General features: G+C 42.6%; 1 protein-coding gene across 3 annotated transcripts in view; it reads left to right on the top strand.

Moving 5' to 3' along the window:
- Positions 1-14,615, top strand: part of SNED1 (sushi, nidogen and EGF like domains 1) — a 95,819-nt gene that overhangs the window by 30,683 nt on the left and 50,521 nt on the right. For 2 of the 3 annotated variants that reach the window (XM_069975481.1, XM_069975480.1), the window contains exons 2-10: positions 3,288-3,575; positions 4,362-4,502; positions 4,775-4,937; positions 9,294-9,419; positions 10,730-10,843; positions 12,630-12,743; positions 12,858-12,971; positions 13,233-13,346; positions 13,435-13,548. In XM_069975481.1, coding sequence (XP_069831582.1) covers positions 3,288-3,575; positions 4,362-4,502; positions 4,775-4,937; positions 9,294-9,419; positions 10,730-10,843; positions 12,630-12,743; positions 12,858-12,971; positions 13,233-13,346; positions 13,435-13,548 — 1,288 coding nt within the window. Of the gene's footprint in view, positions 1-3,287; positions 3,576-4,361; positions 4,503-4,774; positions 4,938-9,293; positions 9,420-10,729; positions 10,844-12,629; positions 12,744-12,857; positions 12,972-13,232; positions 13,347-13,434; positions 13,549-14,615 lie in introns of those variants that run through there. The other variant, XM_069975482.1, reaches the window with a different exon arrangement.

Raw genomic sequence — 14,615 nt, 5'->3', positions numbered from 1 at the left:
ATTACTCCGTGTGCATATACCCTTTGAGAGCACATCTCCCATATAGTTGGAAAATATATGGCAAAGTTTGTGCTTTATTATCCTATTGGCTTTGGCTAAAAAGCTGCATAAGAAACAGTGGTAAATGCTGTGTGTGGAGGAAAAAAAAATAAATATAAGCTAAAATACCTTTTTTTTGTCATCTCTGCAATTGATTCAGGCCTGGTGATCAGCCCCAATATACAGCTATATCTAAATAAAGCTGCAGTCGGCTGTATATTTGCCCTGTGGTCACCAGTACAGTAGTACCACCACACATTGACCATCCCTATGCACTTTCTTCCCTGTGTAGAAAACTCTCACTTTGCATGTAATTCCGTCTCGCTCTCCAGCAGCATGTCACTGCTAATGTCCCAAAACGCTGACTTCTATTACTGTCAGATGAAAGATTCAGATCTCTCCTAAATACATGCAGCTGGATGGGGGAAGGGAAGCCGAAGGTACTTTAAAACATAAACATGAGGAATCATCTTGCTGAGTCTGTACCTTTAAAGAGCGAGCGTTTCCCACCAATGCGAGTGTGAATAACCAGACCATGCCTAAGGGAAGCACAATGAGTGTACTGGGGCATCATGTAAATATTAATGTTAGCTGTCTGAGGCCGACCTCACGTAACCCCATGGTGTCAGAGCCACGGAAATCTGGGAATGGTTAATCAAGGTCAGAAGGAATGAGTAAAGATTAAATTGTTTATATGATAGAGAAGGCATGGTATATAATATTTGTTTATTCAAATAAAAGGAGGGGGCGATGGTGCTGACTTGGCAGATATCTGTGACTTATTAAGCTCTTCCTCCCTTTATGCGGGAAAGCTCTGGTCATGCTGCTTGCTGATGGAATATATATATATATATATATATATATTTAGCAGCAATAGTGAGAATGAGCCTCAGAATGACCCCTGTAAGCGTAGCGGTGTTAGGGTACGCTTAAGGACTGCCCTACTCTGTACGGTCCCCATGAGTCCAGGGGATGACTGGATTACATTATACACGCACAACTCTCCCAAGTAGGACAAGATGTAACCTCACTTAACTGAATGCAGAAAAGAGAAATACATTCTGTAGGCTTATAAATGATTGTGTATGTGTGCTAAAAAAAATTGGTAAAAATGTAAATCCAAGAGCCAAGTATGCATTAAGCTCGGCGATACGGGATGTTGTGTTGCTTCAGTTCCCACCATCTGCTGATCCTCAGTTCTCAGTTCAGTTGGCTATGTTCCCACTACGGGATAGTATCGGGAAAAGGCAGACATCTATTGATAATGACGGGCACAGATAAAAAAAAAATTGTGGCCATCGCTATCAACAGACGGCTACTGTTTGCTGTTAAATGATGACTTGTTCCCGTATTGGGGACATAGCCTAATTCTGTATAAATGTGTAGCACCATAGGACTCAGGTTTTGTTTGTTTGCCTGATGGACTTATGAGAGTCATGGCCATTGGCATTAATCATTGCAGCATAAGCTTATTGGTTCTTAGCCACAACAATGCGATTCTTGGAGATTTTCTGGGATATGACATGTCTTTCCCATATTGCTTTCCTCAACAGATTACTAATAGTATTGGTTTTTCTCATTTTTATAATACCTGTATCCTTGAAGATTAAAGACAGAACAATAATCCACATAGGGTCAACTAAACCTATATCTTACAGTCATCCGTTGAATCCTGAGTCTATGCCCATCTCAATGGTAACTCTAAATGGGGGTGGCAGTGGACGGTACAGACTGCTGCATAGGGAGTGAAGAGCTCATTTAACCCAGTGTATAATCTCAGCCTAACATCCCAATCTAAGGTTTAAAGGGAACCAGTCACGGTAAAAACAGCCATAAAGCTAAGGAAACATGCTGGTACATCACCCAGCACGCTTCCCAAACATACCGTTGTAGCCTGGTTCCCATGTACATATAAACCGCAATCCTAGTTTAATAATCTCCCGCGCTGTATTTAAATTACCAGCTAAGTAGTCATCTTGGTGTGTGGCTGGGTCAGCTAGTCACTGTTCCGGCGCTGCAATCACACCCCTCTGGGCGTGTTGGAAAGCGCTGCATGCTGACGTCACCCGGTCTTTTCTATGCTACGCATGCGCAGTACAGCAGGAGAAGACGCTGCTGTACTGTGCCTGCGCGGCGTAGTACAGCAGTGGCTTCTCCTGCTGTACTGCGCTTGCGCAGCATAGTAAAGACGTCGGCATGGCCGACATGCAATGCCGGCCCCCGAGTGACGTCAGCATGCAGCACTTTCCAACACGCCCGGAGGGGTGTGATTGCAGCGCCGGAAACGTGACTAGCTGACCCAGCCACACGCCCAGATGACTACTTAGCTGGTGATTTAAATACAGCGTGGGAGATTATTAAACTAAGTTTGCAGTTTATATGTACATGGGAACCAGGCTATAAGGGCATGTTTGGGAAGCGTGCTGGGTGATGTACCAGCACGTTTCCTTAAGGCCCTATTCCACGGAACGATTATCGGCCGTCACGGGCCGATAATCATCCCGTGGAATAGAAGGCAACGATCAGCCAACATCGTTCATGTCGGCTGATCGTTGCAGTTGTTTGTCTTTCAACCATATTGAAAAACAAACGACTGTGATAGCAGCGATCTGCTGCCGTCACTCTTTTGAAAAGGAGCATCTGCAGCAGACACATGGGGGGAGATTTATCAAACATGGTGTAAAGTGAAAATGGCTCAGTTGCCCCTAGCAACCAATGAGATTCCACCTTACATTTTCCAAAAGGTCTGTGAGGAATGAAAAGTGAAATCTGATTGGTTGCTAGGGGCTAGTTTGCTAGTTTCACTTTACGCCATGTTTGATAAATCCCGCCCATGGTCTGCTGCTTTCAAGGAACGCTAAAAGCAGCAAACCATGAGTCTCCCCAGGCCCTACATAGGACAACAGTAATATATGAAATGCTGTATTGAGTCCTCAAACGTTTAACATTGAATAGCCAATGATTACTAAGAGCCAAGATTAAGGACCTTTGAGGTCTGAAACGCGTCAGAGAATTTTTAAAAGGATGAAATAAAATTTTTGAAGTTTTTATTCAAAAGCTGAAGAGTCTGTGGAGTTTATCCATTTACATATACATTTACCTTGGAGTCCAAAGAAAGCTCTTCGTGCTTACTAACAGACTAATGTATTGTGGGACTAACATCATCCTGATTTGAGGTGCTGACTTCTACTTCATTTGCTTCTTTATGTTCATCTGTAGCCTGTGATGTTTTTGCTTTTGTTTTTCAGGTAAATAATAATGGGGTTGTGTCTTTCCTTCGTGAGGTGTCTCAGTTTACGCCTGTGGCTTTTCCTATTTCTGGTGACCGCAGAGTTGTGGCAGCATTTTGGGCAGATGTAGATAACCGCAGAGGAGGGGATGTTTTCTATCGGGAGACTGAGGAATCAAGAGTCTTGAACCGTGCCAGCCAGGATGTCCAGACATACTTTCCTGAGTTACCTGACTTCAATGCTACCTGGGTTCTCATTGCTACTTGGTACAGAGTCACTTTCTATGGTGGAGATGCCAGTTCACCAGTGAGTTAGTTATATTAATGTATGTTCACTTTACATATGATAAGTCTGAAATTGTGATGCCGAGGGAGAAATATTTTTAACATTTTAGATTTCTATAGCCTATGCCTATGACTATAGCCTACACAGGAGTATAAGTGATAGACTGGATTTTCACTTGTTATGTCTGGCTTTGAGTGTCATGAAAGAAGGCAGTTTGTCTTTTGGATCATTTTTGAGCATGGTGATCTAGCAGACAAAACACATACATTAAAAAATAAGAGCACATACATGCATGGATAAGTGTAACCAACTATGCAAGAAGCTATTTGACAACAATAAAGCAGACTTACTTGAGGTATGGAGCTAAGGCACTGGCTGTATGAGCATACAGGAGCAACCCGAAATAAGCATTGCTGTACCGCCACTTCCTGCAGTCCCTCTTGGTGTCTCTGTTACTAGAGACAGACTGAGCCTAGCAACACACAGTAAAGAGCAGATTCAGTGGAAGTGAGACTCCCAGGTGCTGAAACTTTAGGGGGTAATAAAGCAAAAAGGCAATAAATTAGAGATTTTGTTGTGGACACTTCAGCTATCTAACCAGAACAAGTTGTGTGAAGAGTTGGTGTCCATTTAAACATGAGATGTACCTAGGTTCCTAGTAATGACGTGGGTGTCGGCAAAGTCAGCTTCTTTAACTAAGTTGCTTGTTCTTACATAAGCAATCTTTGTCGTCACCATATAAATGACATTGCTGCTGTTAGTCATAGATAAGTTATATACCTGAACAGTAATATTCTGTTTTTACAGGTGAACACCTTCCAGATTGTCTTGATTACAGACGGACTTCGATCCTTCACCATCTTTAACTATGAGACAATACAGTGGACCACCGGTCGACATGCCAGCAGTGGAGGTGACAGCTGGGGTAGAGGTGGCATTGCTGCCCAGGTACGGTATTTTATCAGCATACCCCTGCATTATTATCCTACCTAGATAGTGCATTTAGTTCTCAGTTCACTAGGGGAGTCTTCACTAGATTATTACAGTCACATTTTAGACTATTATAGTTTAAACTGTCAAAACTCAATAATAAAAGCGTATAGTAAAATCCATTTACTGTAAAGTTTGTTGGGGGACAAAATTCATTAATGACCCATGCTCAGGATTTACACCCTGATTTCTTTATTGTGTCTCATAATTCACTCCTTTTTGTCTCCTAGGCAGGCTTCAATGCAGGCGATGGCTGGAGGTATTTTAATATTCCGGGCTCTCGTACGGATGACATTGCAGGGATTGCAAACACTACTAATGTAGGAATTCCTGGACGTTGGGTTTTTCGAATCGACAACAACCACGTGCAGGTTGGGGGATGCAGTAATGCAAGTACGTGGCGTCAGAACAGAACTAGTCTAGTCGTGTCTCAGCTTTCTTCTCCTTAAAATTACTTTGTAGCCGGATTGCACACCAGCAGATGTTTTATTGGTTGCATGCTTCTGTAACATGGAAACCAGAACAACTGTGATACATTTACATTCTTTCTCTATTTGAAATTGTTTATTTCTTCTAGAGCTTCCCCCTTAAAGGGGTATTCCAATCTCAAGATGTTATGCTCTACCCATAGAATACCCAGCTGGTCTGTGGGGTCTGACCACTGAGACCCCCACAGATCCTCAGAACGGGGACAGAATACGACGCTCAGAAATTTTTGGCAGCCCCATAGAGAATAAATGGAGCACTGGCCCCATGTATGTGCAGTGCAAACCATCTATTCTCGGGACAGCCCTGTCCCTGTTGTTGGGATTGTGTGGATTCTAGTGGTCAGACCCCATGTTGTCCCCATCCTGTAGGTGGGGTATATAAGGATAAGGCCACTCATTTAAGAAGAAAAACAAGTCCTTGAGTTTTCGTTTTCTAATATGTTATTCAGTTTTGTTGGGTGACGATCACTGTGGTATTGCACCTTTCTCAGTTGGTGTGACTCATGCAAGTCATCAGTGATATTAAATAGTATAAGGTGAAGGGAGCCTTTGTTGGAGCCTTAAAGGGATTTTCCATTGATGAAACCTATTTTAACTGTCTAATAAATTAACATGTATAGGTAAATACAGTTTTGTTACTATGTCTTTGTGTTTTTATGCTTTAATTCTGCTTTAATGCAGACTGCTCTGTTCTCTTCTTTAGCTCAACTATCTTTCTATTGGACATTCTGTATCAGATTTCCTGTTCCTGTGTACCCTCTAGTTATAAATTCAGCCACCTCTATCTCCCTGCCACTATGTGGATAGGGTTATTATAATCAAGGAGGTATAGTGAGCGGGAAATAAAGTAGGCTGAATTCCTGGCTAGAATGTACACAAGAATAGTATATCCCTTACAGAATGTACACTAGACAGGAAGTTAAGCTAATGAAGGCTACAGAGTAGACAGCTAGCAAGAAAGACCACAGAGGCAGTAAGAAATAACCTTATTGACCAATATTTGTTTGTTTATGAGACAGGTGAAAATAGGTTTTATGGTCATAAAACCCATTTAATGAATGCTGTATCAGACATCATTTCCCATATACAGAACTTTATGATTTTTTAAACAATTTGAGTGAGAAGAAGAACTCATTGACCTATATTTTTTGGTGATTTACTTATTTTGGCGGAGAAATACGGAAGGTGATTTGAGCGACTAAATAAATGTTGATCGCCTGCACTCTTCTGGAAGAAATTCTATAGTATATTAAGCTTCACATTATTTCATTTTGACATTTATATTTTAAAGACAACATTTATAATGTGAGTAACTATAAATTATATTCTCCCACATTAAATAAACCCTTCAGGAAGTGCAGCTTCTAGGCGGATTAAAAATGGCTGACAAGGAACTGAGCTACAGTCAAACAATTTATTAGCTGCAAAGTAGAATAGAGAAAGCCTTATATAGCCCCAAAAACAGCCAGGTTAAAACCTTGCTAATCCTTAAAATGCCAACACATCTGGGCAACACATTACTGCCCATTGAAATGGAATGTTGTGTTCCATTGTTGGAAGTTCTGGAATCCACCAATAAGTAAATATTGACTTCGGCCTATGCCAAGGAACCGAGCTTCTGTTTAAAAATATTTGACTTAGAATTCAATGAAAAACAAATACACATACGAGAAACAAAGTGCCCTTTCTCTGCCGGCATTGTGGAACCAAGACGTTAATAAAATCTTAGTTTATAATGATGTATAAATTCCCATTTTTCTTCTGCTTTCTACTGAAAAGTGATATATTTAACTTGTGTGTAGTAATATTGCTGGGCACACATTATTGAAGGGATACGAGGCGGCTGGCACAGTAGTGTATGATTTATGAATGACCTCAGGTAAGATGACTGATACTTGGATGATCATTTTTCAACTATACAAACAGGCTCTGAGGGAAAATAAACCGACTTAACTTCCATATTGGCCGCCATGTTTTGGCTTATGAAACAGGTAACCAATGGGTGTCATTGGCAAATAACCTGTATATAAAACAAAGGCAGTGTACACCATGGCAGCTTTTTTAGTGCTCTAAGACATCTAAAATGTAAAAGTTGAAGCAACTGGGGAAATTAAAACCTTCATTAAAACTTCAAAAAAGTCATTAGCTATAATATTATAAAAGCCAATAGCACCTGTCAAAGGGGTGTAACGTATTAGACAGCAAGTGAGCTGTGAGTTCTTGAAGTTGATGTGTTGGAGGCCTGAAAAATGAGCAGATCTATGGATCTGAGCAACTTTGACAAGAGCTTGTGATGGATAGACATGGCAGGTCTTGTGAAGTGTTACCAGCATGCAGTAAATAGTAACTTCCAAAAATGATACAATGACGGACAGTCAGTGAATCAGCAACAGGGTCTTGTGCCTTGATCCATGTGGGGAGTGAATGGAAGCCTTTCTGGTCTGATCCCACAAAAGATTTACTAGTGGTCAGAAATTTCCACCGGAGTCCAATAGGCCACTTTTTATCAGCACAGCAGTTTTCTAGAGATGCGTTCTAAAGGGTTTATCCAGTGCTACAAAAACATGGCCACTTTCTTCCAGAGACAGCACCACTCTTGTCTCCAGTTCAGGTGTGGTTTGCAAGACAAGAGGCTGTCACTGGAAGAAAGTAGCCAAGTTTTTGTAGCACTGGATAAACCCTTTAAAATAGTCAACATGGTAAAAAAGAACTCCAACAACAATAGTGATCTGTGTCTGTGTCTTGGTTGACCCCTGTTTGCCATTAAAAGTGCCTACAGGGAGCATCAAAATTGGAGTATGGAGCGATGGAAAAAGGTGAACTGGTGTAAAGAATTATGCTTCCTTTTACATTATGTATATACCCAGGTCATGTGTGTTGCCCACTTGGGGAAGAGATAGCACAAGGACAAGCCAAGCTTCTGGAGGTCTATGCATTCATGTGGATGTTACTTTGACATGTATCATCTACCTAAATATGGTTGCAGACCAGTTACCCCATTTGTGGCAGTGGTATTCCCTAATATAGTGCCCTTCTTCAGTAGGATAAAGCATTCATGGTGTTGACTCCAAATTTACCACTTATTAGTCTGATTGGGTGTCTGAGATGTGCTGGAATGATAACTCATGGATGCATGAAGGCTGCTACAGGACCTATATGATCTGCTGCTAATTGTACAGCCTATCCCTTGGGGTGAGAGGGAAATACTTAAGAAATATTTATTTTGTCAACAGCAATACCTCCCAGCCCACCCATCCACATGAACGTTCACCAGGGACAAACATTAATTGTTCCTCTATGAGGTGGAGTAAGCTATAGACAGACATCTCCTGTGTCAGCTTATTCCTTCAGAAACAAGAGTTCGGCAGCAAAAATACAGCAGATATCACCCCTCTCTCCCCTGACAACATTGGGAGGCTGCCATACACCTTGTGCAAATGGTGGCGGCGTGTTTGTCCGGGTTTAATATAAAAAGTATGAGCACCTTAAAGCATTCACCAACCATGCACAGGCCGGCACCAGCGGTCTGTAGACAAAGCTGATTGTCTGTCTGTGTCACCAGCTGTGTCTGTCCACCAGGACGGGGATGACAACTAGAGGCAGTGGAGGCTACAAGGTCCTTGGTTTGTAGTGAGTAACTATGGAGGCACATTGGTAGACACAAAAAGGTAAGGTGTGGTTTATTAAAACTGTTTGAAAAGTTGATTAATTTGGTTTTTTGAGCAATACAAATAAATTGGCTGTGGGGTTGTTGGAAAGAATAGTTGAGGGTCTATTGTTAGGCCAGGTTCACACTGCGTTTTTGCAATCCTTTTTTTCATCCGTTTTTTGCAAAAAACGGATGAAAAACTGATGAAAAAAACGGATGCATTTGTGTGCATCCGTTTTGATTCGTTCTTCCATTGACTTCTATTGTAAAAAAAACGGAACAAAACAGGTCCGTTTTTTTTAACGTACACAAAAATAGTGTCAGCTACGTTTTTGTGTTCATAAAAAAAAACGGATCCGTTTTGATCCCTCTTTATTACAATGGAAGTCAATGGAAAAACGGATCAAAACGGATGCACACAAATGCATCAGTTTTTTCCATCCGTTTTTTGCAAAAAACGAATGAAAAAAACGGATTGCAAAAACGCAGTGTGAACCCAGCCATATTGGAAATAGAAATCATGCTAATTGTTGATATTGTCAGTATACATAAGCAATACTTGTAGGGATAAATATTTATATTTATAAATGTTTATGGATTTTTATTTTTCAGCCTCTGTTTGCTGGACTCTGCGCCCCTGCCGCAATGGTGGCCGATGTATTGACGACTGTGTCACTGGGAACCCTTCTTACACATGTTCCTGTCTTAGTGGCTTCACCGGGAAACACTGTCATATTGGTAACAAATGATGTTTATTTATAGATTCTTTGACTATATTTTGTTATGTATGAATTGTCACATATGCTTAAAGGACAAGTGCCATGAAAAACTTTTTCCCAGTAATTGAAGCACATTACAAAGTTATATAACTGTGTAAAATGCTTTTATCACCTATCTGCCTCCCTTCCCTGTCTTTTCCCCCCTCCACCCCCCACCAGGAAGTGTCCTAACTCACACAGACCTAATTACTGTCGTCACCGTCACCAAGCTCTTCTCTCAGCTCCTTCTCCTGTTACAGCAGCCCCCCCCCCTCCCCTGCCTTGTCAGGTGACTCAGCTTGCTCAGCTCCCATTGGCTGAACAACTGCAAGCCATCACTTGGACTGGGGAGGGGGGCCTCCTGTAACAGGACCTAGAGCAGCCCTCCTGCTGATGACTCATCCTCACAAGAAGGAGCTGCCTGGTGATGGTGACGACAGTCATTAGGTCTGTGTGAGTTAGGACACTTCCTGGTGGGGGGCGGAGGGGGGGAAAGACAGGGAAGGGAGGCAGATAGGTGACTGAAGCACATTACAGAGTTATATAACTTTGTAATGTGCTTCAATTACTGGGAAAAAGTTTTTCATGGCACTTGTCCTTTAAGATTATGCAGGATTGCATGAAAACTCATGACAAGATAGTCTGGAGTAATTAAATGCAAGTGCTTTTGTGCATCATTTATTGTGAAATCGTGGTACAACACAGACAGAATCCGACGTTTCGGTGAAGGCACCTTTATCTAGGAGTCTGTATATAGGGAATGAACAGGATCTGTAGGTATGGATATATTGGCAAGGCTGCGCCTGCCTGGAGGAGCGGATCCGGGTATGCTGATGGCTAAACACACTAGGTGTGGGGAATAAAGCACCGGATGGCAGAAACCAGGTGGCAGTCCAAGGAGCGTGGCTGGAGGTCTGGCGAAGCTACGTCGCCGATCAGCATACCCGGATCCGCTCCTCCAGGCAGGCGCAGCCTTGCCAATATATCCATACCTACAGATCCTGTTCATTCCCTATATACAGAGCCCTAGATAAAGGTGCCTTCACCGAAACGTCGGATTCTGTCTGTGTTGTACCACGATTTCACAATAAATGATGCACAAAAGCACTTGCATTTAATTACTCCAGACTATCTTGTCTTCTATTCTCATAAAGTGTACCAGTGGATTACTTTCTATACTAGATATACTCATTTCCACCGGGAATATACTACTGAGTGATACTCCTTCCTTCTATGATTGCATGAAAACTCATGTTACATTCTTAGAGCTGTGTACATATTGTCTTGCAGATATGGGAAGATGCTTCTCTCAGCCATGTCAGAATGGCGGCACCTGTGTGGATAAACCCAGATCCTTTTCTTGTATATGTCCGACAGACTTTACTGGACCAATGTGTGAGACAGGTAATTTCAGACCCAGTTCCTTCATGTAAAGGCTTGTTGCGCACTTTGTATTACTACAACGATTTGGTACACTGGGGTGGGGCTACCACCTTAAAGGGGTTGTCTGGGAAAAACACATAATTGGGGATATAGTGTAGTTCAGAGACAGATGCCGGCACTACCAGAAAAAACTGAATGTGAACACAGGCCAGTGGAGGTATGTAATGCAGTACAATATTCAGACCCAACTGGGATGCAGAAGACAGAGCAGTAAATGTAACATGCAGCAATAGAGGAGATAGTCCAGCACTCACCGATATGTGGGGATCTGTAGTTTATTTTAGGTCAAATAACACAGGGAGGGATAGAGATGGAGCAAAGGTGTGGGTGCCTTGGGACGGCTGTTTCTGGGTTAACCTCTTCTTCCGGCCAGGACTAAGGGGGACATGACAGTGATGTATAATTACTTGTTTCACTTCTGTGCAGCTGATGGTTCCTTGACTACCTGCTGTCTGTTGCTGTCAGTGTTTTCAAAAAATCTAGTGACGTGTTGGTCCTACTGGAAATGGCCCTTCAGCTTAGATTTTTTTTTTTTTTTTTTTGGGCATAGATTCCCTACTGGCTATGCTGAGCGCCCATTTCTGGTGGGAGCAGCACATCTCCGAATGTTATGAAAGAGATGATAGTGGGCAAACATACCAGCAGCTTAGATGCGTCTAACCTGCTGTTATATTCCCTTTAAAAGAGATCTATTAGCACTTGGACCCGACCCAAGGTGCTGACTGTGTCTTGCAGGTGGCAGTCCCCTAGTAAGCATGTTACATTTGGGTAATGTGTGAGTGGAGGCAATGGTGCGCAATATCAATTGTCCTACTGTAAAGTAGAGTGAAAGAGGAGTTGTGGAGTAGAGCTCATGCTGCGCTCTGGCACACCTCACCACTCCTCCCTCTTCTCTATAAATATTTTGTGCTGCCCGGCCTCCTGGATGCTCAAACCATGTCCTGGTCTGCGCATGCATGGCTGATGCCAGAGGCCGCACGCTTCCTGTATTTGTCATTATCATTTACTTCAGCCATACATGCATGGAGCAGGAACATGGTGCAAGCGTGCTGAAGGCCAGACAGCACAGAATATTCATAGAGAAGAGGAAGGAGCGGTTAGGCGTGCCAGAGTGCAGCACGAACACTACACCAACTCCTCCTTAAATCTTCTTTACACTAGGAAAATTGCGCACCATTGCCTCCACAGACACATTACCCAAAGGTTACACCAGGGGACTGCCACCTACAGCAGACTGTCAGCTCCTCAGGTCGGGCCCAAGTGCTGACTGATTGCCTTTAATTAAAAACTAAGGGTGGGTTCACACTTTGGAACCCGAGCTGAGAATTTCCCATGGATTCTGTAGCTCGTAACCAATCACCAGACACCATTCTATGGGCGGTCCGATTCCGCTATTTGCCAAAAGAATTGACACATCAATTCTTTCGGCGGAATGCGGAATCTGCCTGTGCATAGAATGCTGTTTATGACACGGGCGGAGAGGCGCGCGGCCGTGATTGGTTACGAGCTACGGGATCCATGGGAAATTCTCAGCTGGGGTTCCGTAGTGTGAACCCACTCTTATATGATGCTATCTAGATATCTAGATAAGGTGTGTGTGGGCAAATGTTTCTGGTCTGTTTGCGTTTGTATGTGCTTTCTATGTTATACCGTTTGTACGGCCAACAGGGCAGTAGTGCTTTCCTTATATTTCTGACATTAAAGAGATTTATGGCAGTTTAGTTCCTGCCTGTTGTTTTAATCCTAGAGGTATCGCCCTGCACTGGCAAGGACTGCTGGAATGGAGGCGTCTGCCATGTTTACCATGGGATTGCAGTGTGCCAATGTCACCCGAGATATACAGGCGACCAGTGCGAGACAGGTATGGTTGATCTAAAGAAACCACTTATTATGCAAAAAGGATTATTATATTTGGTCCTTTTAATCCACATTAACCATGCGCATTTATTAACTTTATTCCATATTATTTTTTCAGAGATAAGACCCTGTTCGTCTGCTCCTTGTCTAAATGGAGGAATCTGTGAAGATTTTGGGACAACATACCGCTGTCTATGCAGTTCAAGATTCACAGGGGCAAACTGTGAAAGAGGTAAGTCTACTGAAATTGAGATGTCCTTTAAAGCATGACTTTTGCTCATTTGCTCCTACCCTGAGTTATTGCTAGAATCAACCAGGAGAAGCACTTGGCTCAGTGCTTCTCTCTTGGGCTTGCTGGTCTTTTATGTCTGGCTGCAGAAGATATGTTAGATATGTTTGGGAAGATGACTTTGCACAGAAATGTATTAGTGGTATTGTACTGTGTGTTCGCCACCTTTCCTGGTATTTAGTCTTCAAGTTTCTTTCTGCCCAGAAATCAGACCTTGTGCTTCTGGACCCTGTTTGAATGGAGGAACCTGTTTGGAGTCCGATCTAAGTTACACGTGTTCTTGCTCATCGAGGTTCACTGGAGTACACTGTGAGAATGGTATGTAAGATTTTATGGTATGTTTGCATTGTAATACAAAATAGTATTTGTGCCCGGCAAACAATATTATCACTTATTCTTTTCCCAGAGATCAGGCCTTGCTCTTCAGATCCATGTATGAACGGAGCTACATGTGAAGATCTAGGTGATGTGTATTCTTGTCTTTGCACATGGGGATTTACTGGTCTGAACTGTGAGACAGGTGAGAAGTAAAGAACAGGATAGTTTAGGTGAGATGCATCTCACAGGCACCCAGTGTGCTTTGGATTTTCATTTATTGATGCTGATGAAGGTTTTAAGTGACCACTGCCATTCTAAACAACTTCTCTCCATGTAATATCCCAGGTGATTCTATCTATTCCATCTATTTGTACAAAAAAAATCTAAAGTGGCCACTAGGTATCTCTCTTTTCCGCAACCTGCTGTCCTCTGCCTGTTAGGAGAAACATGTCTCTAGTAACAGCTAGATCAAGACAAAACACAGGAAGTGGGGCTGGGGCTTAGCACATGCAGGGGAGAGAGGTAGAGAGCTAGAGAAAGCCTTGACTGTGAACATGTCTGAGCTGGTCTGTCTGCTAAATATGATCCACACTGTTTCTGATAGGCTTCCCTTTCATCTCATACCACTGTAAAGTTCTGTCTGGCTGTCCCTTCTATAAATATTAGTGTACCTACTGGTGTATGTCCACAATGCTGAAGTGTAATCTCTTCTCGCACGTTGGCTTCTCAGCAGCAGCTGTTTTTTGCTTTGGGCCATTTTACACGGTAACATGTTTTATTTCTAGCAGATCAGTGCTCGCTTACTGAGTCTATTATGCAGCTCAATAATCGTGCATCAAGGGCTGCATGGATATCACTAACGATGTCTGTGCAGTCCTTGCAGCATATATTGAAAATAATAAAGTTTTACTTACCTGTCCAATGCTCCCCAGTGTCTTCCTGCCTGTTCTCTGCTCACCGCAGCCATCACTGGCATGTCTGAAGCAGTCTCTCAAGTGAAAGGCTGCTCAGCCAATCACAGGCCAAGACAGAACAGTGCCACACACAGTGATTGGCTGAGGAGCCTGTCACTTGACAGACGTCTTCTAATGTGCCAGCGGCGACTGTGGTAAACAGAGAACAGGAAGAAGGACACTGGGAGCGTGAAGAGGTAGGTATATAACTTGATTATTTTCTATACATTTTCATCAGCCGCCAATGGTGCACCTCCTATTACATGGAGAAATGATTTTTAAACTTGGTGAAAGACAACAATCAGTCTTTGTCTAA

This window comes from Dendropsophus ebraccatus, chromosome 6 (genome assembly GCF_027789765.1).
Source record: "Dendropsophus ebraccatus isolate aDenEbr1 chromosome 6, aDenEbr1.pat, whole genome shotgun sequence".
Taxonomy (NCBI): domain Eukaryota; kingdom Metazoa; phylum Chordata; class Amphibia; order Anura; family Hylidae; genus Dendropsophus; species Dendropsophus ebraccatus.
The sequence above is the reverse complement of the archived record's forward strand: the minus strand, read 5'-3'. Positions and strand labels throughout refer to the sequence as shown.